The sequence below is a fragment of the Gymnodraco acuticeps genome, unplaced genomic scaffold (genome assembly GCF_902827175.1).
Source record: "Gymnodraco acuticeps unplaced genomic scaffold, fGymAcu1.1, whole genome shotgun sequence".
Taxonomy (NCBI): Eukaryota; Metazoa; Chordata; class Actinopteri; order Perciformes; family Bathydraconidae; genus Gymnodraco; species Gymnodraco acuticeps.
This window is the reverse complement of record NW_022990229.1, coordinates 47,056-74,537: the sequence shown is the minus strand read 5'-3', so window position 1 is coordinate 74,537 and position 27,482 is coordinate 47,056. Positions and strand designations below refer to the sequence as shown.

The window sequence follows — 27,482 nt, the reverse complement described above, 5'->3', positions numbered from 1 at the left end:
ACAATGCAAAAAGAAGCTTCCATGAACACCGCAGGTGGAAAACACGTTGATCAGTCAAACCGCAACAACACCTGAGAATCAGGATATGTCAGCAGTCATTAGATACACATTCACACAGTTCTTTATCATCAAATGCCAGTTTTTGAACCATCGTAGGAGATGGCTGCCGGACTTTAAAACCCTCATTTGTGGAAAAATGAGATCTAAGCCGAACCGGAGTTTCAGATCTCTGCCCAGTATTTATAGGGCAGACAGATGTTAAAAGAAAACTGTTTTTTTTACTGATGTGGGAAATGGATGATTGTCTTCACCGTTATCTTTACTCTGAAGTGATACAAAAACTTCTCCTTTACAGTTACCCCAGCCGCTCCTATTGAGTGCATAATCTACCACTAAATTTGCAATAAGGCAAATCTGCCCTTTTTACTATAGAATGTGTAGCCCCAGAATCAACCAAAAAAATGGAACCTCAACACCCATGACAGCCAAAGTCAGTGTGGGACATTTCTTCTACTTTTACTCAATAACCATCATTCACACATTTTCCAATTACTCAATAGCATGATGTGTGTGTGTGTGTCACTTCCCTGGTTCGATGCTGCTGGCTGAATTTCCGTCTCGCTCGATCGGGTCCCCTCCTCCCCATCTGGTGTAGGTCAGTCTGATTGTGAATGGCCCCGTCCTTGTTGTCCCTCTCTGCCTCCACTGCCAGTGTTCTGTGAGCAGTCCCATAATCCAATGTTCAACACTGCCACACTTGAAACATCTTTCGTCAAATGAAGGTCTTGCTTCTCGTCTTCTGCCTCGGAAAACCTCTTCTGCCTCTCCCTTGGTATTGTGACTGGCCAGCATTCTGCGTAGCTTGCGCTGTGTCTGTGAGTCCGTTGAGAAAGGCATTACTGAGGTGTGTTGCCCAAACACCTGCTTGGGCTTGGGTTTGTTTATCCCGCTGTTGTCCCCATCTACTTGGGGCTGATGGGGGTGGACGAGCTTACGGGGAGTCTGTTGACTGCATGGCTGGGACTTGTAGTGGCGGTGGAGGTGGTTGAGGTGGACCAGCCGGATTGCCAGGGTTGTACCCCGGGGGAGGGAAAGGATACCCAGTCGAGGAGAGGTCATTCAGGCCTGCAATGGAAGGATACAGAGATGTCTGGGGTTTACATGGTTTTGGAAATAATTTATTTTCCTTCTTTTCTTCACATTCATCTTCAACCTTAATATTTTCTTTAATGCCCAAGGCCAACTGCCTTCTTTCACGGCATTCTGCTTAATCCTCCCAGTATTTATTATAAACACTTTCTGTGAGTACACTTTCTGTGAGTGTCCAGTTTTCTATATAAGTCTTTTACTTTAACTTTATTTCTACTTCTTCTTGTAATTTATTCTTTAGGTTCTTGATTTTTAATTTACTCAAAAACCTCCCTTTGGAAATCCAAACATTTCCGTCCATATATTTAATTTAGACAGACTGTCCTCACCATATTTTACTCTCATGACATCCACAATCGGACCCTCAGGGGGGTGTACAAGCCCCCTACTCTGCTTTGCTCCCATGACAAAGTCTCTAGATGTTACCAAACCACCCCTGACAAAACAAGGGGTGTTTAAACACCTTTCTTTTTTTTCATCCGTCGATGATGTGATATTTGTTTCTCAGTACAAATCACGCAAAAACTGATCGTAAACAAACGATCTACGACGGGATATACCCTACTTTCGAGCAGTCCCTCTCATAAATGTCATGGAGTTTTAATTACGTTTAACTTTAAACAATTTAGACACTGCACTTCTCACCCAGTATTGAAAAGCCTTTTTAAATCCGTTGGATCTCGTGAAATCAATCAGTTCCACCCCCGGCGCTGGTCCTCTCGTCCCATACGGTTTCTGTCGGGGTAGAGGAGGATCCGCGGATCCTGGAGCATGCCACCACCAGCGTCCGTAGGTGTCCCTAATCGAACTTGCAGAGACCCTGCTCGCAGCGCCAATTGTTATGGAAATCTAAAAACCCCAATACTGTAGAGTACAAGTCAGAGTGATCAAAACAAATAAATGGTGAATCAGACAGAGTTGTCTTTCTGGTGATGTTTATTTGAAGCTTCAAACAAACATTAGATACAATAAAATATAGACACAGGTCTCACAGAGTATAAAATAGTCTGCGTGAGTGTGCGCAGTTCAATATGGTAGCAAGGCTTATATACAAGAAATGGTGGGAAGGTAAGAAATCTGTCTTCACACGGTCACATTGTTATTAGACACATGTCCTTGAGCTGTAGATCTCAGGAAAGGCAAGTTCTCGTGTGACTATGTGTGAGTCCATTCATAATAGCAGCTGTGGCCTTGAAGTAGAGTAGATAGAGGCAAACAGCACATCTAACCAAATGAGAAGCATTTGGTTACTTTGAACATATAAGGATATAGTAAATATTTCCACTACATTACCGTTCGTTATGACTCCTCAAAGCACTTTTACATAACTCATCGTTCACCCCTTCATACACATCCATACAAGGTGCCACCTGCTCAAGGGAACTAACATGCACTCAGGGATCAACCTGGGGAGTATCTTGCCCAAGGACACATCGACATGGAACGACAGGGTCTTTCAAATTGGAAGACCGTCTACCTCCTGAGACACAGTCGCATGATTTGTGTATTTTTTTGGAATAGTTGCTTTGTCTTTGCCAAGCTGGCATTCCTTTTGTGTAGCACCTTGGCAAATCATTTAATTCCTACTACTTAACCTTCTTTTCACCCATGTCCGGTATTGTTGTACAAAGGGTCAAATATGTATGGATATCCTTAGTTTCTTAAGACACACAGATAACACATATACGCACAATGAGGTCTTAAACTCCTGGATGCTAAAACCACGTTTTTGTCAAGTTAAATATGCAGGAACCCACGACCAATAAACATCTTGTGAATACACAAGATACGTAAAGTCATTATAAAATAGAGATCGTAATGAGGAAGCACTTTTCTAACAGGACTTTCCCCATACAGGTAGAAAGTATCCAACATTCCACCACCATAGCCAATCATTTCTATCACTAAGGAGTGGACACACCCATACACATATAAAATGAGAAATCAGCAGAGATGAGCCATTCACCAAAGGATTCTTGGTCTAACAGGTAACAGAGATGCTTTATGATCTTTTTCTTTTAGCAAAGATTAGACTTATAAATAAGTGAGAATTGACAAAAATAGTAGTATTTGTCATATTATCTTTTTTGCGAATGCCATTTTCATTGTATTACCAGTATTAATCCCAAATGTTCTGCCGTCAGGTTTGTCTTTTCCTTTCCAGGGTAAATATTGTTATATTTTGCATTCAGGTTTATCTAGTCACAGTCAACCCAAACTAGTGCTGAGCAACATCTTTATTATTGTCTCCCTTACAGGATTCTTCCTCTCTCCAGTGGGAAAATGGTTGATTATGAAGTGACAGTATTCACTGCCAATATCGACTATGCTGGGACTTTAAACAATGTCTACATTAAGCTGGTGGGAACAAATGGGAAGAGTGAACGTGAGTTGCTGATGGACTATCTTCGGACCTGGAACTTTATAAGAGGAGCAGTAAGTCTGTTATATCACAATCAATGTTTAAATAGAGACGGGCTTGTTATAACTCTCTGATAACTCAGGTTTAGTTTTCTTCTTGAATTATGATGTTATAAAGTAATATCTGGTGGTTTGTGAATATATGTTAATGTGATACCTGTCCTGCTTCCACCAATATAAGAAATTGCCAAAAAATGTATGTTCTCAAATCATTTCTGTCATTACTGCAGGTGTCTAGTTTTACAGTGCCTTGCCCTGTCTCCATTGGAGATCTGATCCAGATTGAGCTGGACAAACCGCGTTTCCTGTTCTTTGAAGACAATTGGTTTCCTAAAAAGGTGGAAGTGAAATCCCCTAAGGGAAAAACCTACAACTTCCCCATCTACCGCTGGATCAATGACAGCGAGGTGCACTGCTTCAGAGAGGGAACAGGTTTGTGGAAATGTCTTAGTATGACATTATTTTATCCCTTATGCATGTCCCATCTACGCACACACTACCTAACAACAGGATTCAGAGATCTTTGAACACATGGTTAACGTTAATGTGTTTTGCTGATTTATTTGTATATTCTGTCTCTTTCCTCAAAAAAGAAAACTGAAACAAATACAGAATCACAATTCGAGTCAAATTACAGCACACATGATTTTTCATTAAATACGGAGCCTCTATGCACACAACATGAAGCTACATTTAGCTCATGGTTTTTTACCTTAGCTCATTCAATTACCACAATGTAGTAGTATGCATTCAAAATGATTTAAAGGCCGATTTGCACAAAACACAGAAGAAATAACCAATTTACCAGCAAAGGCTCATAACGTGGAGAGAAGCTATTCGTCCGACCACATGGTGATTTTCTTGAGATATAGTCTAATCATGATTGATCCCTAAACTAGAAATCACATGATCGGAACAGATCAGAGAGAAAACGTTCCTTTTGTCATTACAAAATCTTACACCAGATGGGGCCAAAATCTATGAATTTGCAGGCAGCAGTGATGTAGTCATGTGCTATGACAGACATCCTGTCTGAAGACATTTGCAATCTGCTCTTTTAGGCTTCATTACATTCATGCCCACACTGTATAAGTCACACATTTTGAACCTTGTTTAATCTCTTTCTTTAAGCTCTGACAGCCTGTAAAGACTGCAATCCAAAATCCAAGACAATACGGGTGCAGGAGATAAAACAGCGAGAGATTGACTATTGGTGAGCGCTCAGACCCCTTACAATATAATATATATAAATATAACCATGATATGACATTTTTGCACCCGCCAGAGATCAGTAAAATGCGTTATACATTTGCACAAGTTTCATAATTGCAATATTGAATACATATGAGGTATATTAAGCATGCATATCCTAGATTAGAGACTATCCAAAATTCATAATCTTCTCCTATTTCCCAGTTGGCATGATCATGCAGAGGGATTACCCCATTGCATGAAGGCAGATAGCCTTTTTTCACTGCCTTCTGCGCTCCACTTCTCCTACACCAAGGACATAGAGCTCGCCTTCACTCTAGGGACAGGGTAAAGTCCTCAAATTAGATATCCATCCTTTTATGTACCTGTTTATTGAAAGGACTTTAAGATTCATAATAAAGTTACTCTTTCCTTTTTGTTTAGGCTAATTGAGCTCAAACTTGAGGGAGTGGCTGATTCCGTGGATGACTGGACTAAGATTGATGATATCAAAACAGTGTTCCCTTTCAGATCAACACAAATCTACGGTACTTAATGGTAGTTTAATAGACTTATATTCGATGAATACAAAAATTAAAAATAACATTACATTTTTCAATTTCACTTAAAATCTAAACAAATAATAAAATAAAACAAAATCACAAAATAAAAAGCACAATAAAAATTAAAGCAGCAAGCAGTTATGAACAGGCCTTTGGACCTTCCCGCAGTTATGACAACATTAAACAAATGTAACACCGGATAAATCTAGAGACTTTGAAAACACCAACCGCACACCAAATCTGGAACGGGACGTGAAGAAGCGTGGGGGGCTTCCCGCTCCCCCTTTTGTCTCCTTTCCCAGAGATTGTCCATTTATTGACCTTTATTTGGGGCTCAACTACACACCTGTGTAAAAATCTGTCCACAGACCGCCTTAAAGCCAGACATATAATACTCCGGGAAAACTACTCAAAACTGTGACTTTGAAACAACCAGAAAACAGTGTCTCTGATTTTGAATTTAGTGTAACACATTTCAAATGCATAGTAATTAGGCTGATAATAGTTGAAGAGTAAGATTTTGTAGAAAGAAAATTAGAAACTCAACTAAGTTCAACTCTTTCATTTTTCCAGACTATGTCGAGGAACATTGGAAAGAGGATGCTTTCTTTGGCTACCAGTTCCTAAATGGTGTCAACCCCATGTTGATCCGACGTTGTTCAGCTCTGCCCAAAAACGTTCCTGTCACTGATGAGATGGTCTTCCCCAGAGGTCCGTGTAGCTTGGTAGAGGAAATGAAGGTGATTGTCTTACTCTTAGTATTAGAAACGTGTTTAGCCCAATGACATGTTAAATTAACACTTGCATGTCACAATTACATGTTCATTTAGTATGTGTAATATCATCCTGTATTATCCTCTCGAAAACAGAAAGGCAACATATTCCTGTGTGACTACAAGCTTCTGGATGGACTGAAAGCTAACATCATCAAAGAGAAGCAGCAGTACATGACGGCTCCCCTCGTCCTGCTCCACAAAACACATGATGACAAGCTGATGCCACTTGCTATTCAGGTGAGATTAGCACTGAGGTATAGTCAATCGTTAAGATTTGGTTTATTGAGTAAAGCAAAAGGTGTCTAGATGACAGAAAAGTCCATTAATTCACTATTGCCTGACCCTGAAGCATGTCAATATTCCCCTTAAAGCCATATTCAGTTTCACTTAGGTGAACTAGACAGTGACAAACTGAATAGTGTTACTGTTACTTGTGATTCAATGCAAATGTGAATTTCACATGAAAAACAAAGAGAGCATCTAGCTAAAAATCAGATTAAACCATTAAACCTATAGTAAATTCTTAAAATGTAAATGTTATTCCTACATAAAATAAGAAATCCAACACAAGTCAGGTCAACTTCCTTTCCACAACATAAAAGACCAAGGAACGTAGGGCTGCTGCTCTGAACCACACCCCCTTCCTTCTCCTGCAGCTGAAGCAGACTCCAGCAGGAGACAACCCCATCTTCCTGCCTACGGATTCTGAGTACGACTGGTTGATGGCCAAGGTTTTCGTGAGAAGTGCAGATTTCAACCTGCATCAACTCAATTTTCACCTGCTGCGCACACATCTGCTGGCTGAAGTCTTCACGGTGTCTCTGATGCACAACATTCCCATGGTGCATCCACTGCACAAGGTAGCTGAAGAGAGAAAGCTAAACTTATTGTTGCCAGTTTTTGTTGTTGAAGGTTTTTTTTAGTTGATGAGCTTTTGCGTCTTCCTAATTTAATGCATTACATTGATGTCTATGTATTTCAAGCATTACACACAGCTAAATGGTATAGTAGCAACAACGTTTCTTAATTTGAAATAATTATAATTTCACTAAAGACAGTTCACTCTGTCCTTCAGCTGCTGTTGGCTCACACATGGGACACCTTGGTAATCAACTACTTAGCTCGAAATCAACTAATATCTAAGAATGGAACTTACACCGAGGTATGAAAGAAAAATCACACCTTCAGTAAACCATTACCTAAGCAATGTTTTACTTTTTAAATGTACAGTATATGTCTCTTACTATATTCCTTACATTTTTTACATTGTTTCCTAGTTTGCAGCGGCTGGTGGGGAGGATATGATGAAACTCCTGAAGCGATCACTGTCCTCATTGACCTACAGCTCCCTCTGCATACCAGAGGACATCACTGAGCGTGGCATGGAGACTGTGCCCAATTTCTACTACAGGGATGATGGACTCGAGCTCTGGGATATCATCCAAAGGTAGTGTCTTATTATTAGAAATATCAAAACCAAAATCCTGCTGTCGGTTGTAGGACCTAGAGAACTAAATCTGTGGATGTGGGCTGCCCTCACCCTGCCGTCCCAGCACATTACAAAGAAGACTACAGCAACTGGCTTAAACAAAAGGGTAGAACATCCTCCACACTCAACCACTGTAGACATTGAAAGTGGACTCGGCAGTGATTTATATGGGCATAAATATGTCTCATAATTATTTGTGTGAACATAAAAATAATTTGTGTGTAAATATGTGATATGTAAATGTAAAACACCATCCACAAATGCAATTAAAAGATTTGCAAACTCACAAATAAATGTGCAAGTGTAAAACGGATCTGCAAATACGCTAAATAGATTATTATTTTTTTGTTTTTTTTAAGTTTAGTAAATCCATTTTTGACCATGATAAAGAAAAACGCCTTGTATTTCAATTTTGGTTTTTCAATTTGAAAACGAAAATCAAATATCCAGTCGTTTTTTGTTTTTGAATATCCATTTGTGAAAAGAAAATCCAATGACCAAAATATACACTGACCGTCTCCGACGAAGGTACGTCGTTCTAATTGAAAAAAAAAAAAAAAAGCAGAAACGGGTCGTTTTTTTGTTTTTCAATTTTGCCCCAAAACGAAAAAACGGAAATTCAGCTCGTTTTTTTGTTTTTCTGTTCTTACTGTTAAAACAAGTATACCACTCAATGTTTCGTTTCCATAAGTGGGTGTGTCTCCAGCGCCTCCTTGCTTCTGATTGGCTAGTGTGCCTTATTGCTTGCGCTGTACTCTTCAAAATAAAGGTTCTATACGTCTTTGCCTTTAGACTGCGTTACAAAATGTACGTATATTATTATATTCATACATACAAGTACAGAAGACAGCCTGTCCGTATGTCTGTCTTTCTATGTATATGTCTGTCTCGATGTCTTTCTATCTCGATGTCTGTCTGTCTGTAACTATATTTTAGAGTTTAAAGCGTATAGCCACTTTTACTCCACTACATGTATTTAAAACCTTTAGTAACTTTACAGATGTGGATGAATTATGTGAAATATAATCAAGTGTTAAATCAGACTTTAGTTCCACCTGGAGTAAATCCACAAGCTACCCTGCAGTATACAAAGTCATTCAAACAGCTGCACCTTTACCAGCTTTGAGAACACTTTCATGATCAATCATTATAAAACATATCATATATTGTTCTGAAATGGACCAATCTGCACAATCACTACTTTTACTGTCGCTACTTTCACTATATTTTGATGAGAATACTTTTCTACTTTCACTTGAGGAACATTTTGAATGCAGGACTTTTACTGTAACAGAGTATTCCTACACTCTGGTACTTCTACTTTTACTCAAGTACAAGATCTGAGTACTTCTACTTTTACTCAAGTACAAGATCTGAGTACTTCTACTTTACTCAAGTACAAGATCTGATTACTTCTACTTTTACTCAAGTACAAGATCTGAATACTTCTACTTTTACTCAAGAACAAGATCTGATTACTTCTACTTTTACTCAAGTACAAGATCTGAGTACTTCTACTTTTACTCAAGTACAAGATCTGAGTACTTCTACTTTTACTCAAGTACAAGATCTGAGTACTTCTACTTTTACTCAAGTACAAGATCTGAGTACTTCTACTTTTACTCAAGTACAAGATCTGAGTACTTCGACAACCTCTGATTAATGGTTGATTTCCAAATGTAAGTATTTTTCCTCAGTGACTTCCATGTCAATAAATATAAGTACAAGAGTGTCTAATGTCTGCACACTATGACAATGCAATATTTTTTTTTTATTGCCGGAAAAAAGTGTCAGCATTCTCATATTATTTTCACATTTCCTGCTTAAAAAAAGCATGGTCTTCTGCAAATGATAGACTTGCTCTCCATTGAAGAGCTGCAGTGTTCAGCCCACTGAAGCCATGCCTCTGGCTCAGAGCTTTAGATTAGAGATTTTGTTTTCATAAAAAACTGGTTTCCTAGTTTTAAAGAAACAACAATATCAAACCTGTCACTAATGTTTCCGTCTTTCTTGTGTCATTTTACAATGATTACTTATCCATATTGCATCATACAAATTATATTTAGTAATTCTCTGAAAACCTGCATTACAATTTTCTCCATCTTCATCTGATCTCTCATCACGTATTTCTAGTTCAAACCGGAGAGACGTGATGTAAGAATTACATATTTATTGTTTACACGTCATATGAATGAAATGATTGCCATGATAATACAACAGGAGAATGTAATGGTGTTTGGCGATTAGGCCCCGGTTTGCAAGATAATCATTCAGGAGGGAAAGCACCGCTCCGATGAAATCCCCAAAACCAGTGAAGTATGAATACTGAGATGAACTGAGTTGCTTACCTTGTGGGGTGACTGGTGATCTGGGAAGGAAAGATAATAGATTAACACGTATATGAGCGACATAGTGCCGGAATCACTGCCGGAGCTTACTGGTCATGCTGAGACTCTGACTGCCGAAATCAGTGCCGGTCTTACCTGAAAACGACCTGCGGGTCGCATGCCTGGCCAGCAGGGCTTGACTACGCCGAGGAGCGAGCGGTTTCGTTTTGTAACGGTGGCCCAACGTCCACGACACCGAAGTGTACGGTAGCCCGAAGCTACGACACCGAAGTGTACGGTGGCCTTCCGCCACGCCTGACTTCGCAGGCTATATATATATATATATATATATATATATATATATATATATATATATATATATATATATATATTTTCTTTACTCTTTCTTTCTCTTTCCTTTGTTTTGTAACTGACACCGAAGTGTACGGTGGCCTTCCGCCACGCCTGACTTCGCAGGATATATCTTTACACTGACACATTTGAGCGAGGGCCTGGGATTTGGATACCTGTGTCCAGGAGATGGAGCCCGTTACGTGGAGGTGCGCGTGAGACGAGACGTTATTCCCTGTGGGCGGGGCCCGCGGACTAGGACGGGAATGCAGTTTGAATATCAGGTACCTTAGTGAGACATGTATACTTATGAATGTGTTTATGAGCCACCACCAGTTATATGCATAGATACCATAGTTAGGGTCTGAGAGATCTTTGGGAAGCCCGTACGGCGCTGATGTCCGGACGAATGAAGGTTGTGAAGGCGGAGGAGGACCACCGTCCTAGTTGTTGTAGGGATGAGGTAGAGAGACCTTGATTAGCAGCAGAGGTGGCTGCACCTATCCTGAAGGAATGTCCCGGGTATGATATGGGTGATAGGCCGGATTTAATGAGAACTTGCTTGAGGTAGAAATTGACGGGGCCATGACCCTGCGAACCACTCTCCCTGGAAGAAACCCCCAAAACCCATGGATGGGCGGCATCCGTGAAGAACCTCATTGAGTCAGAGGAACGCACGAGGCCATCGTAAAAGAAAGTAACTCCGTTCCAGTGGGCGAGCAGGAGGGACCAGAACCGTAGGTCTGAGCGGCAGCCCTTCGTCTAAGAAAACGCAGTCATGGAGGTTGTCGACCGCTGATGCTGCGTCCAGGAGGCGGGAGATGAACGAGCGCCCCTGGGGGATGACGTGCATGGCGAAGTTGAGGTGTCCGAGAAGGGAGAGCAACTGTTGTTTTGTGATAACTTGTTGCTCGCAGTATGACTTGGTGATGTCCCGGATGCGCTGCAATTTGTCGGAGGGGAGAGACGCCTTCATGTCTATGGAGTCGAGGATGATGCCTAAGAACTCTAAGCCTGTGTCGGGACCTAACGTTTTCTCTTTGGAGAGAGGGACACCTCACTCCTGAAGCAGTGTTTAAGCTTGGCCAGTGAGATCCCTGAGCTGTCCTGTGGCGGGTCTATGGGGAGGAAGTCGTCCGGTAGGTGAAGGACGGAGGGGATTCTGACGATGTTCTCAGGATCCAATAGAGCGCTTCCGAGAAGGAATTGAAGATTCGGGGGCTGCTTCTGCACCCGAAGGTCAGGCGAACGGCGAAGATAGAGTTTGGACTCCCACTTAATACCGAACAAGTTCCACTGAGACGGATGAATGGGGATGATTTGAAGGCATCGGTAATGTCCGCTTTGGAGAGCCGAGCCCTGTGAACTTGATCATCTTTATTGCATTATCCACTGAGGCATGGTGAAGGGAGAACTGATCTGGAGGGATGATGCTATTGACGCTGCAGAATGGGCCGGAGCAGGGAGTGGACAGATCGAAAATCAGCCTTTTATTTACGTGTGGCTATTCCGATGGGATTTGAACGGAACACTGAGAAGAGGGAGGAGCTAAAAGGACCGATTATATATCCTTTGAGAAGTTCTTTGTCGATGATTTTTTAAATTTTTTTTTAAAATTTTTATTTGTTTGATGTTTCTGGCGCAGAGCCACTGTGACGGCCCATCCACATGGTGGCGTGCGTTACGCTTCCAAATGCTTCTGCCCATTCACTTTGAATGGGGTGACGTCACTTTTAGCAGAACTGTATTTTGGGAAGCGACGTGGAGCGTTTGCTGGCGTTGCTCGCTTCAAAAAGTTGAGCAATGTTCATGATGTGTGGAGTGGGTTTACAGAGGTTAGAAGTAGCGCAGTTCTTTGAGAATATGAGATCAAGGACATTGCCAGCTTTATGAGTTGGTGGGGAAGGAGACAGTGAGAAAGCAAAGGCGGTTAACAGAGATGTTAGTTCGTCTATCTTCCCCGTCTGGAGGTTGAAGTCTCCGAGAAGTACAGCGGGAGGGCCAGTTTCAGGGATGTGTGAGAGGAGATTATCTAATTCCTCCAAGAAGTCCCCCATGGACGGTAGAGAACAACAATGGTTAATTGTATAGGATGGGTTACTGTGACGACATGGAATTCGAAGGTGGAAGGAGTGAAGTTAGGTAGCTTGAAGAGGGAAAAGCTCCATTTGGGAGAGAGCAGGAGACCAGTGCCACCTCCTCTGCCAGTGGGTCTTGTTAGGGATTTAAGGGATAACTGGTCCGCTTTTCAAATCTCCGCGCGTTCCTATGAAGCTGGTTATAATACAGGAAGGAATCCATATCTACAAAGTAACCGTTAACAATAATCTACTTTAATGGCAATATGACAATGCAATACAATCATTACAATACAACATGATATATTACAGTTATATTGCAATGCTTAAGGAGTAATGCCGGCTTACTCCTGCTCTAGTCCGCATACTACAGAGCTACTTTCACCCGAGGGCAGCATGTGAAGAAGAGGCCGAACGCCAGGGATCCACCGGATATATACCAGAGTAAGAAGGAGGGGTTTGGTGTTAGGTCAGCTGGTCATCTTTTCAGGTCATCTCATTGGGAGACGCAACGCAGCAGGAAACGCAGCAGGAAACCAAACAGGCTCACTTTCCAACAAAAGGTCTCAAGGCCTGCATACCTACACCTCCCCCACAGAGCCATAAAACCCTGTTTACTCCAACCAGCCCAGAATGTTTATAGCCATTTGTAGTCCTTACATTTATGAAAGGATAAAACAGAGAAATCAATATAAAACACAAACACAGGTATTGTTTGAACAGTATTCACTTAACTGCTACTATTGATAAGCACCAGAGAAACCCAAGGGACCTCTCTTAACATCACAACCACTGTAGCTCGTTCTAAGTTGAATGCAAATCAGGACATGCTCTCACCTTCCCCCATCTTCCTTTGTCCTCAAAAACACATGTCAACAGGCCCCAAATGCAGCTCACAGTTTTACCCAAATTATTCTCATTTTAAGCTTATCCATAGTTTGCTAACATGAATAAATACAAATATAACTCTACAAATCCCCCTTTTTATCTCCTTCTCCAGAGATAAACTTAGACAAGGCATTTTGAAATATACCCACGGTCATTCTTTTCTACTGTGTCCGTAAATCCATCCGAAGCTGGTATTTAGAGTACTTGAAACCTTCATGGAGACCGAACACCTCTTTCCATGGCAGTGAAGGAACCATGAGGGGGTAGCTGAGTGCTAGAATCATCAGCCCCCCCCCCCCGAGGAATAGCCCACAAGGACAGCTAATAGGGAGGGGGAGATGCAGCTTTCCCTTCACGGGTAGAACTGATCAGAGCAAAGTAGACTCCTCTGCTGCGCCGTCCCGGCTTGCCGTGTCTTTGTCCACCCAATCCGCTGACAGCAGCTTCTGGGCTGCCTGCTAGAGAGATGTCTTCCTCCTCCTCGTCCTCCTCCTCGTCCTCCGGCCCGCTGATGGCGGCTTCCGGGTCGATGCTGTAGAGATGTCTCCAGGGTCCTGCTCCTCCAGTCTGCTGCTTCCGAGTAGTCCACGTCTGCCAGGGCCACGTCCGTCCTGATGTCGTCCCCTGGTCCTAGCAGGTGGTTTCCCCGCCGCACACTGGCTCCCGTGGTACGAGCTGTCCCCCTTTTCTCCCAGGCAGACGGCATAAGAGGTCCGCTGGGTCACTCGGTCGGGGTCGGAGAGCCTGGGGTTGAGCCACTTTGTCCTCGTGCTTCTCGGGTCCCCCTTTTGGCGCCGGTGACCTGTGTGGAGAAATCTGATACAACTCCCTCAAGCCTACGCTCAGCTGTTTTGACCCACTTGGAGCCTGTTGGTGGGGTGTCTTGAAACAACAGCCGTCTGTGAACAGGTTTTCCAAATTAATTGTAGACCTCCTATCTGCCAGTGCAGCTTCAGAATCTTAATACTTGGATTGTGCCAACTAAATAAGAACCTCAACATCTTTAGGTAAACTAAATAACATATTTCAATAGCTCTGAATTTCTGACAAGCATCCGTGTTTATTTTTAAATGAAATCCTATTTAAAATCCAAATATAATATGAACTGCTAATGTTTCTGGTAAAGAAACACACTAATGTTATGGATTCAACAACCAAAATCACGATGCTAACAAAGTGAATGATTTCCTGGTGATACTGCTTCTACCTGTCAGTGCTTAGATATTATCACGCTGAAAAAATGAATACAGAATTCCAACAAACTGTCATCAAATGTCTTTCTATTCTAAATTTAGATGAAATGTATATCCCCATAATGACCTAAACAATAAAGTATATGGCTTTTACTTCTTTACCAGGCTAGTTACATGATGTTGTCTAAATTAAATTCTGTCTCATTACATTACTATGTTTTAGCTTTAACTGTAATATGTTCTTTCTACATTTCAAACCTCAGTTACTCTAATGTCTGTTAAAATCTTACAAAATTGTTTCATTATCACAGGTCAACTTCTTCGGTTTCACAGTAGCCCCTTGGCCACTGCTTCTTTGTTACCTGTTATAATTCAAATCAATATTTAGAAACATCTCAACCTTCATCAAACAGTATCTTATCCCCAGATATGGAGCAGGTTAATTACATTCAATGCTCAATCCTTAAAAAATGTAAATTGTGAATTTTACAGCCATGTTGACATTTATACATTATACTCACTCCCCCCTTTTACACATGAAATCATGTGTAACAAAAGCCTGTAATGGGAGGGGAACAAAAACTGTCAGGTAATTGGTTAGGGACATAACGAACATTATTATCATTATTTCCACAGTGAACACTTCAGTGAAAAGAAGTGTTCCTCTCCGTCCTTCAGGCCTAAAAGAAACAGAATCTTCAGATTGTAGTTTTACATTTGCCAACCGCCAACTCATGTGAGAGGAAAATATCACATGTGCGGTTTCCCCTTTTTGTGGAATTTTTAGGAAACCTCTCGTTTCCCTTGGAGCTCCAAAATAATATGTTAGTCCAAAAACATGCTTGGTTAGTTATTGTTTTAGAATCATGCAGTTACACTGATGACATGCCGGCATTCATTCACACTCACACTGTCTGGTTGTCATGTCAAGTTTGGTCAGGTTCACCCCAGAGTCAGTCATCCACAGTGCCTTGTCAAGTTACACTGTCGGTCAGGGTCAAAGGTCAGTTGGTCTCCGTCTTTTTTGGCCATGTGTCGTGCTCTGCAGAGACTTTGACATTTCAGCATAGGCCAGTATCCTTTGTCTACAAAAAAATGTCACGATTTCAACTATAATTTTCAAGATGATTCTCACTTGTCATTGGGACTTCCGCCTCCCACTTTTCCTGAAACTTGGTACAAAACTCACTTCCTTCGAGTACCACTACTAATTAAAATGTCTAATGATCTATTTCAGAAACTTTTGTACATAACTATTATCTTGAGTCAAAACATTACTAGGATCTGTGTCGCTCTGCATTTCATAGCTCATTATAATTCTGGTCTACTTAAAAAACGATGTTAAACTCTTTAGCAGTGTGTGGAACCTTGGGTGTCCGAACATGCAACAATTACTCCCTCCTTTATCAAGGATTTAAAACCGAAGTCTGGTAATAACTATGCCACAATGGTGAAATCAACACTTTAGATTGGAATTTAATATGTGGCTTGGCACTAGCCATTAATACAAACAAAGATTTGTCCTATAGAGTGGTTCCTAAAACTATCCTTTTAATGGTGATCAATATTGTAACCAATGAGATCACTACTTTATTCACACGTGAATAAAAATGTCTTAAAGAATGAATTGTTAACATGATGAAAATATTGAAGAATATGGTTCTACTCTGTCAGTGTGTTTTAGGATGATTATCATCTTACTTTAATATTTTCCTCTTTACTGCTATTTTTAATTTACCAAATGATTAATAAATCTTTCTGTCTTTACGTATTTATGAAGTTAATTCAAGTTATTTAAATGTGCGTTTTGTGAATAAGTGTGTTTATGTGTAACTCACTCATTCCCGTTCTCCTTTCCTCCTCCCCTGGTTTTCTCAAGCCGTGACCCCGGCCTCCTCACTTCTAATCGACCATGCCAACTCCTCTGATTCTGTCTTCTCTTCAGTCCATCAGCTGTTGAATCCATCCGCTGTAACTTTTGTAGGCAGCCATTGGCCCAGTCACATCTGCAGCCCCATCATGCCACTGTTGTTGCACTCCTCCTTTACAGTCTCTCTGCTGTTTTTATGGAGGGCGGATTCTGCTCTCATGTCTATTGTGCCAAATCTCGCAGCGCAGTTTGGAACTTCATGTCCTGTTTGAGGGACCGATGAGAGTATCTCTCTGTATGTCAGCATGCTGGTTTGGTTCTGGATGCCACAGGTGGAGATAGTTCTGGCTGCAGTCTTGATGTAGTCTTGTTGTTGTTGTTGGTTCAGCTCTGGTTCTCTGTCTGTACGATGGAGAAGGAGGAGTCTCCTGTTGGGTTAGGTCTCGTTGTCTGCTTGGAGGGTCGGGATCAAAGCCTTTCTAACTCAGAGGGGGAGTCCAGGTCCCGGTACACATTACCTATAAGAAGTCTAGCACACTGATGTTAAATAAATCCAACCCTTTCCACTCTGTCTCTTCTAATCATACTATCTGTCTTAGTTGTTAAATGCCATCTAAACAACATAATTAATGTCTACTTATGATATTACAAAAACTCACTCCAAAAATTGTTTCATCCATTGTTACATATTTACCCAACACAACTCTGAAATACTTACATGTTTCCAGCATCACATATTCCACACACTATGAAAGAACATCTCCATATCTTCTCTCATTTTAAATCCCACTGTTACTTCGAACAATAGTAAACCTGCAGAGCACACCAATCGGATCACAGTAATGAAATTTGAATCAAGTGTAGGCCTATGTCTTCTTTCTGAACATTTATTTATATTGTCTACATTTGCAAACAGTTCGAGTGTAAAATGTGTTTTGCACAATGTATTTACACTCTACAGATTCTTGAGTTTACTCATCTCCTGGTGCTGTCGTTGTAAAAAATGTTCAATCCCTTATTGTTTTGTACCAGTTTACCAAACAATACCGGCCAGCAATGTAATGATTAAACTCTAAGCTCGCATAAGTTTCAAGGGTGTGATACCCCCTTTCAGCCACTAGATGGCAGCAGCAGAAGTTTCAAGGGTGTGATACCCCCTTTCAGCCACTAGATGGCAGCAGCAGAAGTTTCCAGACAAAGGGAAACGCTCTACCTTGGTTTAATATATAACAGACCTCTGGCTTTAAGCTTTTAGCATTGGTCTGTTATTTAAACCCCAGTTTTAAACGGCGACTCGATCTGATATATCGAGTTTTCAGGTTTTGCCGTGCAGGATTCAAACCTCGCATTCACACAAACTGCACCATTTCTACGCCACTCAGGAATAAACACCTGCAGATCCGCGCCAAACTGCTCTATTTACGTCACGCAGGACTTTCGTCTACCTGTCGATCCACGTTTACGTTTTGTATATAACTTTCCTAACATAGTAAAATATGCATTGTATATTCCATTTAAACTATAAAAACACTGTGAAACGCCTACAGACAATCCTAAAGTTTTAGCGTATCCAATTACAGACAGGCGACTTTCATCGTCTGCTTACCTTATTTGCAAAGTTGCAGAGTCCTGCTGATTGTCTGAGATGTTTGAAAGCGTCTGAATTCTTCCTCAGCTTCGTTATAGACGTCGGGTCACCATTTTGTTGGAGATTTGGAGGGATAACTGGTCCGCTTTTCAAATCTCCGCGCGTTCCTATGAAGCTGGTTATAATACAGGAAGGAATCCATATCTACAAAGTAACCGTTAACAATAATCTACTTAATGGCAATATGACAATGCAATACAATCATTACAATACAACATGATATATTACAGTTATATTGCAATGCTTAAGGAGTAATGCCGGCTTACTCCTGCTCTAGTCCGCATACTACAGAGCTACTTTCACCCGAGGGCAGCATGTGAAGAAGAGGCCGAACGCCAGGGATCCACCGGATATATACCAGAGTAAGAAGGAGGGGTTTGGTGTTAGGTCAGCTGGTCATCTTTTCAGGTCATCTCATTGGGAGACGCAACGCAGCAGGAAACGCAGCAGGAAACCAAACAGGCTCACTTTCCAACAAAAGGTCTCAAGGCCTGCATACCTACACCTCCCCCACAGAGCCATAAAACCCTGTTTACTCCAACCAGCCCAGAATGTTTATAGCCATTTGTAGTCCTTACATTTATGAAAGGATAAAACAGAGAAATCAATATAAAACACAAACACAGGTATTGTTTGAACAGTATTCACTTAACTGCTACTATTGATAAGCACCAGAGAAACCCAAGGGACCTCTCTTAACATCACAACCACTGTAGCTCGTTCTAAGTTGAATGCAAATCAGGACATGCTCTCACCTTCCCCCATCTTCCTTTGTCCTCAAAAACACATGTCAACAGGCCCCAAATGCAGCTCACAGTTTTACCCAAATTATTCTCATTTTAAGCTTATCCATAGTTTGCTAACATGAATAAATACAAATATAACTCTACAGTCTGGGTGTATGGGAGAAGGAATATGCTGTAAAATCCCGTTTATGCAAATCTGCCAGTACAAGCGCTAGCCAATCAGACCGCGTGTATGCTGGGAGAGACTACGCAGGTAATTCCTCAGATTCCAAACATTTGAGGGAAAATTCATTATAGCGGTAGTGAATCGCCCGGTGCTGTATGATCAGTCTCTGTTCATCTACCGGGATACAAACCAGAGGAGCGAGGCATGGAGGGAGGAGGCAGAGACAGTGGGTGAAACTGGTAGGTTTTCACCTGTTGGGGATTTTTTTTTTTTTTTTCTTCCAGTTTACTTAGTTTTAACATTGCTATTGCTTTGTGTGTCGGGGACAAGAGATTCATGTGATGGTTGTTGCTGCTGTGCGGACCAGTAGCGTAGGCAGAAATGTACTTAGGGTGGGCCTGTAAAAATATAGGGTGGGCCAGATTTTTCTTCTGCGCATCAGAAACTAACCACGATCCCGCCGGTACCGGTGGCAGATTACTTTTAGAATACTTCCTTTCTTCTCTTTCCTCTTTTTTTTTCTTCTTTCCTCCTCTTCTTTTTATTCTTTCCTCCTTTTCTTTTTCTTCTTTCCTCTTCTTCTTTCCATCTTTTCTTTTTTCCTCCTTTTCTTTCTTCTTTATAGTACTTTCTTTTCCATAACCGATGGGTATGTTTTGGTGAACGGGAGACACGTATTTTACTGTTTTAATAGCTTATGAAGAGCACGAACACAACATTTTAGTGTCATTCTGGACAGCTCTCTCATCTGCACCGCACATAAAAAGAAAAACTCACCCAGACTGCATTCTTTGTACTGTCTTAAAACCTTTCCTTGGAAAAGTTTATGCATTGTAAGGTGTCCTTGGGTGCTTTGAAAGGCGCCCCTAAATAGAATGCATTATCATTATTATTTATTATCAGAAACGATGTAATAACTTTTAAAACTTTTCCCAGTTACTTTCCCCATGCATTAGGCAGCAGCAGGCCATTCAGTTAGATTTGATCCCGTTATACATGTCATCATTTCGACAGTAAATAAATGCAACATAAACGTTATCTTCCACGTTTTATCTAAACATCTCCGTTTCTACCTTCCAATATGTTTTGAAAGAGAACTCTCTCTCTCTCATCTGCGTGCGGGGCGGGGCCTCACGGACACGCTGCATCTCTCGCTCGCAGATACGCTGCAGCGCTGTGCACACGGTTCTGCCGGTAATGAATATTACATATTGTGAGGAAACTTTCCACCAATAATTCCAATAAGTATTCGCTTCAGGTTTACGAAAGTAACTGCACTCAGATTACTCGTTTTCAAATGTAACACCAGCTGAATATACTGATTTTTTTTTTTTTTTTTTTTTTTTTTTCTGATTACGTAACACCGTTACATGTATTCCGTTACAATCCAACCCTGTGTAAGGGTGAGTGCAAACATTTTCGTTACAACTAGTACCTGAGTGCAACGGAAGTTGACTCCTGTGGCGGAGTCTTCCAGAGCCTGGAGGCGAGCATCGATAGCTATCATGGAGCTAGCCAGGGATTGCAGGGAGCCGGTCGCGCTACTCTCCTAAGGGGTGTGACACTCCCTGCCTGGCGAGCCTGAGAAGGGGTGGATTTTTGGAGGGGGACGGGATCCTGGAGGGCTCGACTTCCTGCCCTTTTTTACCTCCGCGGCTGCGGCCCTCGTCCTGCTCTCTGGGGAGCTGACTGGAGCTGCTGCCCCGGACTGGGGAGCTACGCTGGAGACCTGGTCCGAGAGCTATCGCAGCTGAGAGAGAGTGAGGCCTGGGGCTGTGGGAAAACCCTGCTGCAGGAGCCGAGCGATGAGGAAGTCTGCCTCTGTTGATAAGCCGCTGTGGGGAGCCGAACCGGGATCGGAGACTTCCAGAGAAGGTTCGTGTTCCGAATTGTCCGAGTTGGACATCTTGAGCTAGTTGTTTCTTACGGTTTTTCTCACGAGAAGGAGTATTGTATTGCAACTACCATTGCGTGTGATCATCTGCAATGACAACTGACAGGGAGGAAGAGCAGGCATTTAGCATGTGCAGCGATTGGCTGCTGAGGGGTGACGCCCTCATATTTAATGAGGGGGGAAGGGAGCCATAGAGTGACGTGTGAGTGACTCGAGTTAGGTCTTCCTTATTGAACTTGCGCTAAAGCTTTCATTAGTCTCAATAGCCTCTGGCGCTGTGTGACCTTAAAGCAGAGAAGTAAGCAACTAATTGAACAATCTGAGCCGTGGTTGGCAGGACCAACTGGCAAGCCCAAAATGTTGCTTTGGACATCCGGAGTATAGAGATCTTATTATTCATATTTCTGTGGAGCTAGGATATTTACTTAACTGGTACCACCTATACCTACTGTTTTAATTAATAATGAATCGGCAATTGATTCTTAGGAATTTATGTGAACAATGGATGGTGTCCAATGAAAGTAAGGGTGGATTATGGTAAGGTTTTCCATTTTAACAAATCTACAACTGATATCATGCCAGGTTGCATAAAGAGATCACTGACAGCACACAACATACAAGCCTCGACTGATATTTGCATATTTGGTTTGCTGAGAACATAATGTCATGTAAATGGCAATACAAATGTTTTACTGTACATTAGAGTGTTGGGTAGGTCAGCTCAAAGGATATTGTAACACTTTGGACCCGTCCTCCTTTTTAAACACTCACAAATTAAATAAAACAATGTCTGACAGTGACAACTAAACTTGAACATTACACACTTTGCAATGGCAGAATTCATGGCATTGCTTACATGATATTGTACAGGTAAATTAAATAAAGTGTCTATTTAAATGTTCTCATTATATTACATAGCATATAGCTTCCACTCCTCTCTGAAGATCCTCTCCAAATCCTTCAGGTTTTGAGGCTGATGCTTGGCATCTCGAAGCTTGAGCTCCATCCACAGATTGTCTATGGGATTAAGGTCCGGAGACTGGTTAGACCCCTCCCTCACCTTAATGTGCTTCTTCTTTAGCCACTTCTGTGTTGCCTTGGCCGTATGTTCAGGTTTATTGTCCTGCTGGAAGACCCATCCATGACCCATTTTCAGTGTCCTGGCTGAGGGAAGGAGGCCAATATTGTACGGTACATGGCCCCGTACATCCTCTCCTGGATGCAGGGAAGTGGTCCTGTCCCCTTAGCAGAGAAACACCCCCAAAAGCATAATGTTTCCACCTCCATGCTTGACGGTGGGGATGGTGTTCTGGGGGTTATAGTGAGCGTCTCTCTTCCTCCAAACACGGCGTGTCCAGTTTATGCCAAAGATCTACATTTTGGTCTCATCTGCCCACTTCATCTTCTCCCAAGCTATATATACATATATATATATATATATATATGTATATATAGCACTTTTCCAGTCTCTGGCCCCAATCAAAGCGCTTTTACTCTCATGTCAGCATTGATCCATTCACACACTAATTAGGGGAGACTAATTTACACCCCAATTGGCCATTCCATCGGGAAGAATTTAGGGATCAGCTTCTTCGAGGACACTATTGAAACCATTGACTCGGCAATTGGTGGACGCCGCTTTTCCTCCTGAGCAACATAGCAAATAGTTGCTATGAAACTACTTTATATGTAAAGTTATAGGAGTAGTGATTACCTAAGCAGGGATTGAAGTCCCAGTCCGTGGATACAGTCCCTCTGCTTTTACTTCCATATTTAAGCGTTTAACAGATTGACTGAAAAGCAGAGAAAAGTTATAGTAAATAGCAGAAGAAACAAAAATTACAGAAAATGGTTCAATGGATTGAAGAAACCACATCACCCTTCCTTCTCCTGCAGCTGAAGCAGACTCCAGCAGGAGACAACCCCATCTTCCTGCCTACTGATTCTGAGTACGACTGGTTGATGGCCAAGGTTTTCGTGAGAAGTGCAGATTTCAACCTGCATCAAATCAATTTTCACCTGCTGCGCACACATCTGCTGGCTGAAGTCTTCACAGTGTCACTGATGCGCAATGTGTCAAGGACACATCTACTGCATAAGGTACCTGGAATAAGAATACTTGAATTACTGTAGCTGTATTGTTTCAACTTGCTTACTTTGTTAGAATGTAATAGTGTTGTTACTAACAGAGTTCCCTCTTTCCAGCTGCTCATACCTCACACTCGGTACACTCTGCATATCATAGGCGTCATTTTCGCTGGGGACATGTCCCCTACTCTTTTAGAAAGTATAATTTGTTTAAAAATCTGAATAATAGTGTGCACAAATAAATGTTATAAATGAGACACCTTGAGAAGGTTTATTTACACAAGAGAACATCTACCATCTTGAGAACCGTTTATCCGTTTTCAGTTGGTGGGTGTATTTCTGGGAACACAGTGGTGTGGCTAGCTAGCAACACGTACAATAATTGTCAACCCAGTATGACTATCCAGCGGCGTCCATAGTTACTCACATTACAATGGTCATGGAAACAAAATGGTGGGGCAGGAAAAACTAAAACAAAACTCTATAAGTTTAACATATTTATTTTTATCTCTCTCTTGCTGTGTGTGTGTGTGTGATTAATATTAATTTGTTACAGTATGAATATGGTGTACTTATTGAGTAACCCCACTGTAGGCTGAGGCACCAATTTTCATAACAAAGTGACACCCAATGGTGGTATGCATCATGGAAGCCAGGTTAAGCTGGGCTAACTCAGCAAAAAAGCTAAATTGGCATGTCTTAAAAAATGTCAAACTATTCCTCAAAGTTAGGATCCTCTTTGCCAAAATCTTCAAAAGCACAGACCTGATTCTTCTAAAGGGATTGGCAATTCAATTATGTCTACACAGAGTGTCATACTAGTGCAGTGTGTATAATACACCAGCTAGAAATGTATTTTACATTTCAGGTTTGTGCAGGGAATGCTCAGCTTCCACTACAAGAGTGATGCTGATGTTGAGCGTGACGAAGGACTGCATAATTGGATTTCAGAAATCTTTGAATATGGATTTCATTCCCGATCATCAACAGGTGGGCTAAAGAAAAGCTAAATGTTTTAGATAACAACTGTGCACAGTTATGTACCATTGTAATATGATTATTTAAAAAAGGCGTCTTACTTCCCTCTGGTTCTCAGGGATCCCACAGAGCTTCAACACCGTGGCAGAGTTGGTGAAGTTTGTCACCATGGTGATCTTCACCTGCTCAGGACAGCACTCAGCCGTGAACACTGGACAGGTGAAGCGTCCTACTATACCACGATTATTATGTATTTGTGTGGAATGGGTAAATAAGGTTTTATTAGTATTTTTCTGTCCTGGAGAACGATGGATGAATTCTGTTAAAAAAATGTATATTAGACTTAGAGGATTGTAAGCAAGTCTTTAAAATAAATAGTATTTGAAAGCTATGTTAGCAAGTCAGCGAGGCTTTACATAGGCACAGTTAGGCTCTAAGACAAAATCAACAAACTATAACATGCTGTTAAACTCACAAGAGCAACTGGATTTAACCCACAATGCAAAAACAATGAGAACAGAAACAGGAGTTGTATTACTTTAAAAAGGTTTTATTGCAAAACGGGCAGGTACTGTAAGTTTGTGGATGTAGTAGCAGAAAGAGCTGACAATAAAAATCCAGGACACGGGGCTGAGGGATATGTAATATACTATATAATATACTATGTAATAAGAGCAGTATTGGCTCAGTCTCTATAGGGACTTGGCCTGGGAACCGAAGGGTCACACGTTCACGTCCCGATCAGACCAAAAGAAAATGAGGAGTGTGGACTGGTAGCTGGAGCCAGTTCACCTCCTGGTAACTGCTCCCTAGCCTCTTCACTCTGCCACCTGTTGGAGTAGAGTGGTTTTAAAACCCACCTCGGCTCCGCGTGTTCGTTTTGTGAATGGGTCAGATTAACAGAGGAAGAATTCACAGCAACCATTGGTAAGGTTATAACAAATATGCTGATTCAATGGCAAAAGACACACTAACACAACTTCACGGAGTAATCCGGATTACCCCGGCCCTGGTTCCTCCCGCTGGGACATTTTATTTACTTCGTCTTGGCAGCAGGATAAAAGAGACCGGACCAAAGACAGCCCAGGCTTACATGCAAAAAACAAAACAGGAGGAGCTGTGGTCAGATGCTCCTCCTTTTAGGTTATCTCATTGGGGGATGCAAAAAGATGGCGTGTCGTAGCGTATCAGCGCGCGCCAGCCGAGATGATCCGGAAACAGTCTTTTAGTTTGAAGCAAAACAAACACATCTGGCTCGTATTCCTGCAGCTTCCACACACACACATTCTTCAGACTTCCCTCTTGGCTCCCCTCCCCCATAGTCTCCTGTCCTGCAAACCTGCACCCCACAATGCTTGGAGCAATTTTAGTCCTCACATTTATGAAAGAATAAAACAGAGAAATCAATATAAAACACAAACACCAGTATAATTGAGCAGTTATTATACAGCCTTATGGCTCCTGTAATGCATACACACATGAATATATAAAAACACACTTCTTGTATATCAGGGGACATTAAGATGAATATACCAAAAATACGCTGTATCAAACTTTCACTTCAAACTTTCAAGTTACTTCAATTTTCCCTCAATTCCTCACACCTCTCCTATCCTGCATGTGGCTCTGTATTCTTCTTCTTTTCTTTCTTAATAGTGAATATATATCTTTAAAAAAACATTGAACGTCAAGGAGGCACTACAGAAAACTCTGTCCTCTTCTCTCCTCATCCTCTCTGGACCATTAATGTCTGCACATGTTTTGTTCTATATGTAATAGCACACAAATATTAATTTGTTGCAGTATGACTATGGTGGCTGGATGCCCAACACTCCAACCACAATGCAACTTCCTCCACCAACCAGAAAGGGGAAAACAAGTGAGGAAACACTGCTGCAGACATTGCCTAACAAGGGTCAGACAGCTAACGCAATGTCCACCTTGTGGCTACTCAGCAACTCAATCTCTGACACCGTAAGTGCCCAAAACTTCCTGTGAAATAAATTACATATCACCTCAAGATGTTCAGATGCTGTATCAAATCAATTAATATTATTAGCATTATATAAGATAGTAATATATATATATTATAATATATATATATTATATAGCCAAATGTTGTTTAATGTTTGATATACATTTAAATTTGAGCAGGAACATTTATTTTGTTTGTATAATTGATTCTATCAGGTACATCTTGTCCACTACCCTGATGCCGACTTTGACGAGACGATCCCCTGCGAGCTGATAAGGGCCTATAAAGGAGAGCTTCAAACATTGAGTGCACGCATCCATCTGAGAAACATGAGCCTGGAGGTCCCATACACATACATGGATCCAGCGGAGCTAGAAAATAGTGTGGCTATCTGAATATCAGAAGGAATATGTTCCTGAGGTGCTGGCCAAATTCCCCTTCATATTAACCAAAGTAGAAATGGGGAAAAACTGCATGTTATTAAATAATGTTGGTGTGGTGGAAGGAAACAATACTGCGTTTGATCATTGAGTGATGATCTGGGAATTTTTTTAACTGAATTTATTTGATTAATAATGATATTAAATATATTAATTCACTTTTTTTTGTAATGATTATTAATTCCTTCTGATAGTCCTTTTAGTTCCCTTATTGAGCAAATGACCCAACTTCTTTAAGTGACTCTTTATGTATGTCAAAGCTACAGATTCAATAGGATTAAGAAAATGTTATTAATTATTAATTGTATTTAACTATTTCTGGACACAGGTATAGTTATGTTGACATGTTGAAATGACAGGTCCGGCCTTTATTATTAAACACAAATAAAAATCTCTAAAACTTGCTTTAGAGCAGGGGTTCCCAAACTTTTTCAGCATGAGACCCAAAACAGAAATGTTGTGGTCCTAAGGGACCCAAGCTCAAAAAATGTCATGATTTTCCATACTATCTACAGTTATAAACAAAGAATGCAACACACCATGAATTTAAAATGAAAATATTTATTTAATTATAAAAGTGCATCGCAGCAATTAGGTTTCTCACCATAACAACCTTCCCTTTGAGTTTGCCCAGAAAAAATAAGGATCAAAGCAGAAAGACGAAACATGGGAAGTGCAGTCAAGTATATACAGTACAAATCAAATTTAAATTATACAATTATCAAAAGTGCAATATTAAGTTTGTCACTAGCTCAAAAACTATGTACACACCATTTTAAACTATTTTAAATGAGCAAAGAACAAACATGTTGTAAACAGAAAGGGACAAAACACTAACTGTGCAGTCAAGTGTAGTACATCACAGGTGAAACCACATTTAAATGATCAGAAGTGCAACATTAAGTTTGTCACTAGATCAAAAACTATGTACACACACTTTTAAATGAACAGAGCTGTTGTAAATCACTCTGAGAGACAAAGAAACTCCAACACTTGGCAACTGATTAACTTTTTTTTGTGGAGGCTGATTTAGGATGCCCTCGGTGCCCCTCTGTTCCCTTTGAATGCCTGGAAATAACAGAGAAGATATTATCATTAACATTGCTGGGTTATTGGGTGATTTTTAACACCAGCCGGCATAGGCCTACGTATACCCAATGTGGACCTGGCAACCGCATTTATAGCGCATTAGTTACCTGTTAGACGCTTTAATCCAAAGCGATTTATACTGTGGGGAATCCCCACAGAGGG

General features: G+C 41.2%; 1 protein-coding gene across 1 annotated transcript; it reads left to right on the top strand.

The window, feature by feature from the left end:
- Window positions 1-2,821: 2,821 nt before the first annotated feature.
- Window positions 2,822-26,339, top strand: LOC117547981 (arachidonate 8S-lipoxygenase-like). Its single transcript, XM_034218895.1, has 15 exons — window positions 2,822-3,137; window positions 3,408-3,585; window positions 3,801-4,002; window positions 4,702-4,783; window positions 4,987-5,109; window positions 5,206-5,309; window positions 5,898-6,064; window positions 6,194-6,337; window positions 6,757-6,960; window positions 7,176-7,262; window positions 7,378-7,547; window positions 23,707-23,828; window positions 23,935-24,035; window positions 25,620-25,790; window positions 26,007-26,339. Exons 1-15 carry the CDS (start codon window positions 3,103-3,105, stop codon window positions 26,184-26,186), a joined length of 2,070 nt encoding a protein of 689 aa, XP_034074786.1. The 5' UTR covers window positions 2,822-3,102; the 3' UTR covers window positions 26,187-26,339.
- Window positions 26,340-27,482: the final 1,143 nt, after the last annotated feature.

Excerpts from the sequence above, each read along its gene's own strand:
- LOC117547981 (XM_034218895.1), top strand. The coding sequence starts at position 3,103 with ATGAGCCATTCACCAAAGGATTCTTGGTCTAACAG. Across the intron at positions 5,110-5,205 it reads GCCTTCACTCTAGGGACAGG|GCTAATTGAGCTCAAACTTG; the intron begins GTAAAGTCCTCA and ends CTTTTTGTTTAG. Across the intron at positions 6,065-6,193 it reads GCTTGGTAGAGGAAATGAAG|AAAGGCAACATATTCCTGTG; the intron begins GTGATTGTCTTA and ends TCTCGAAAACAG.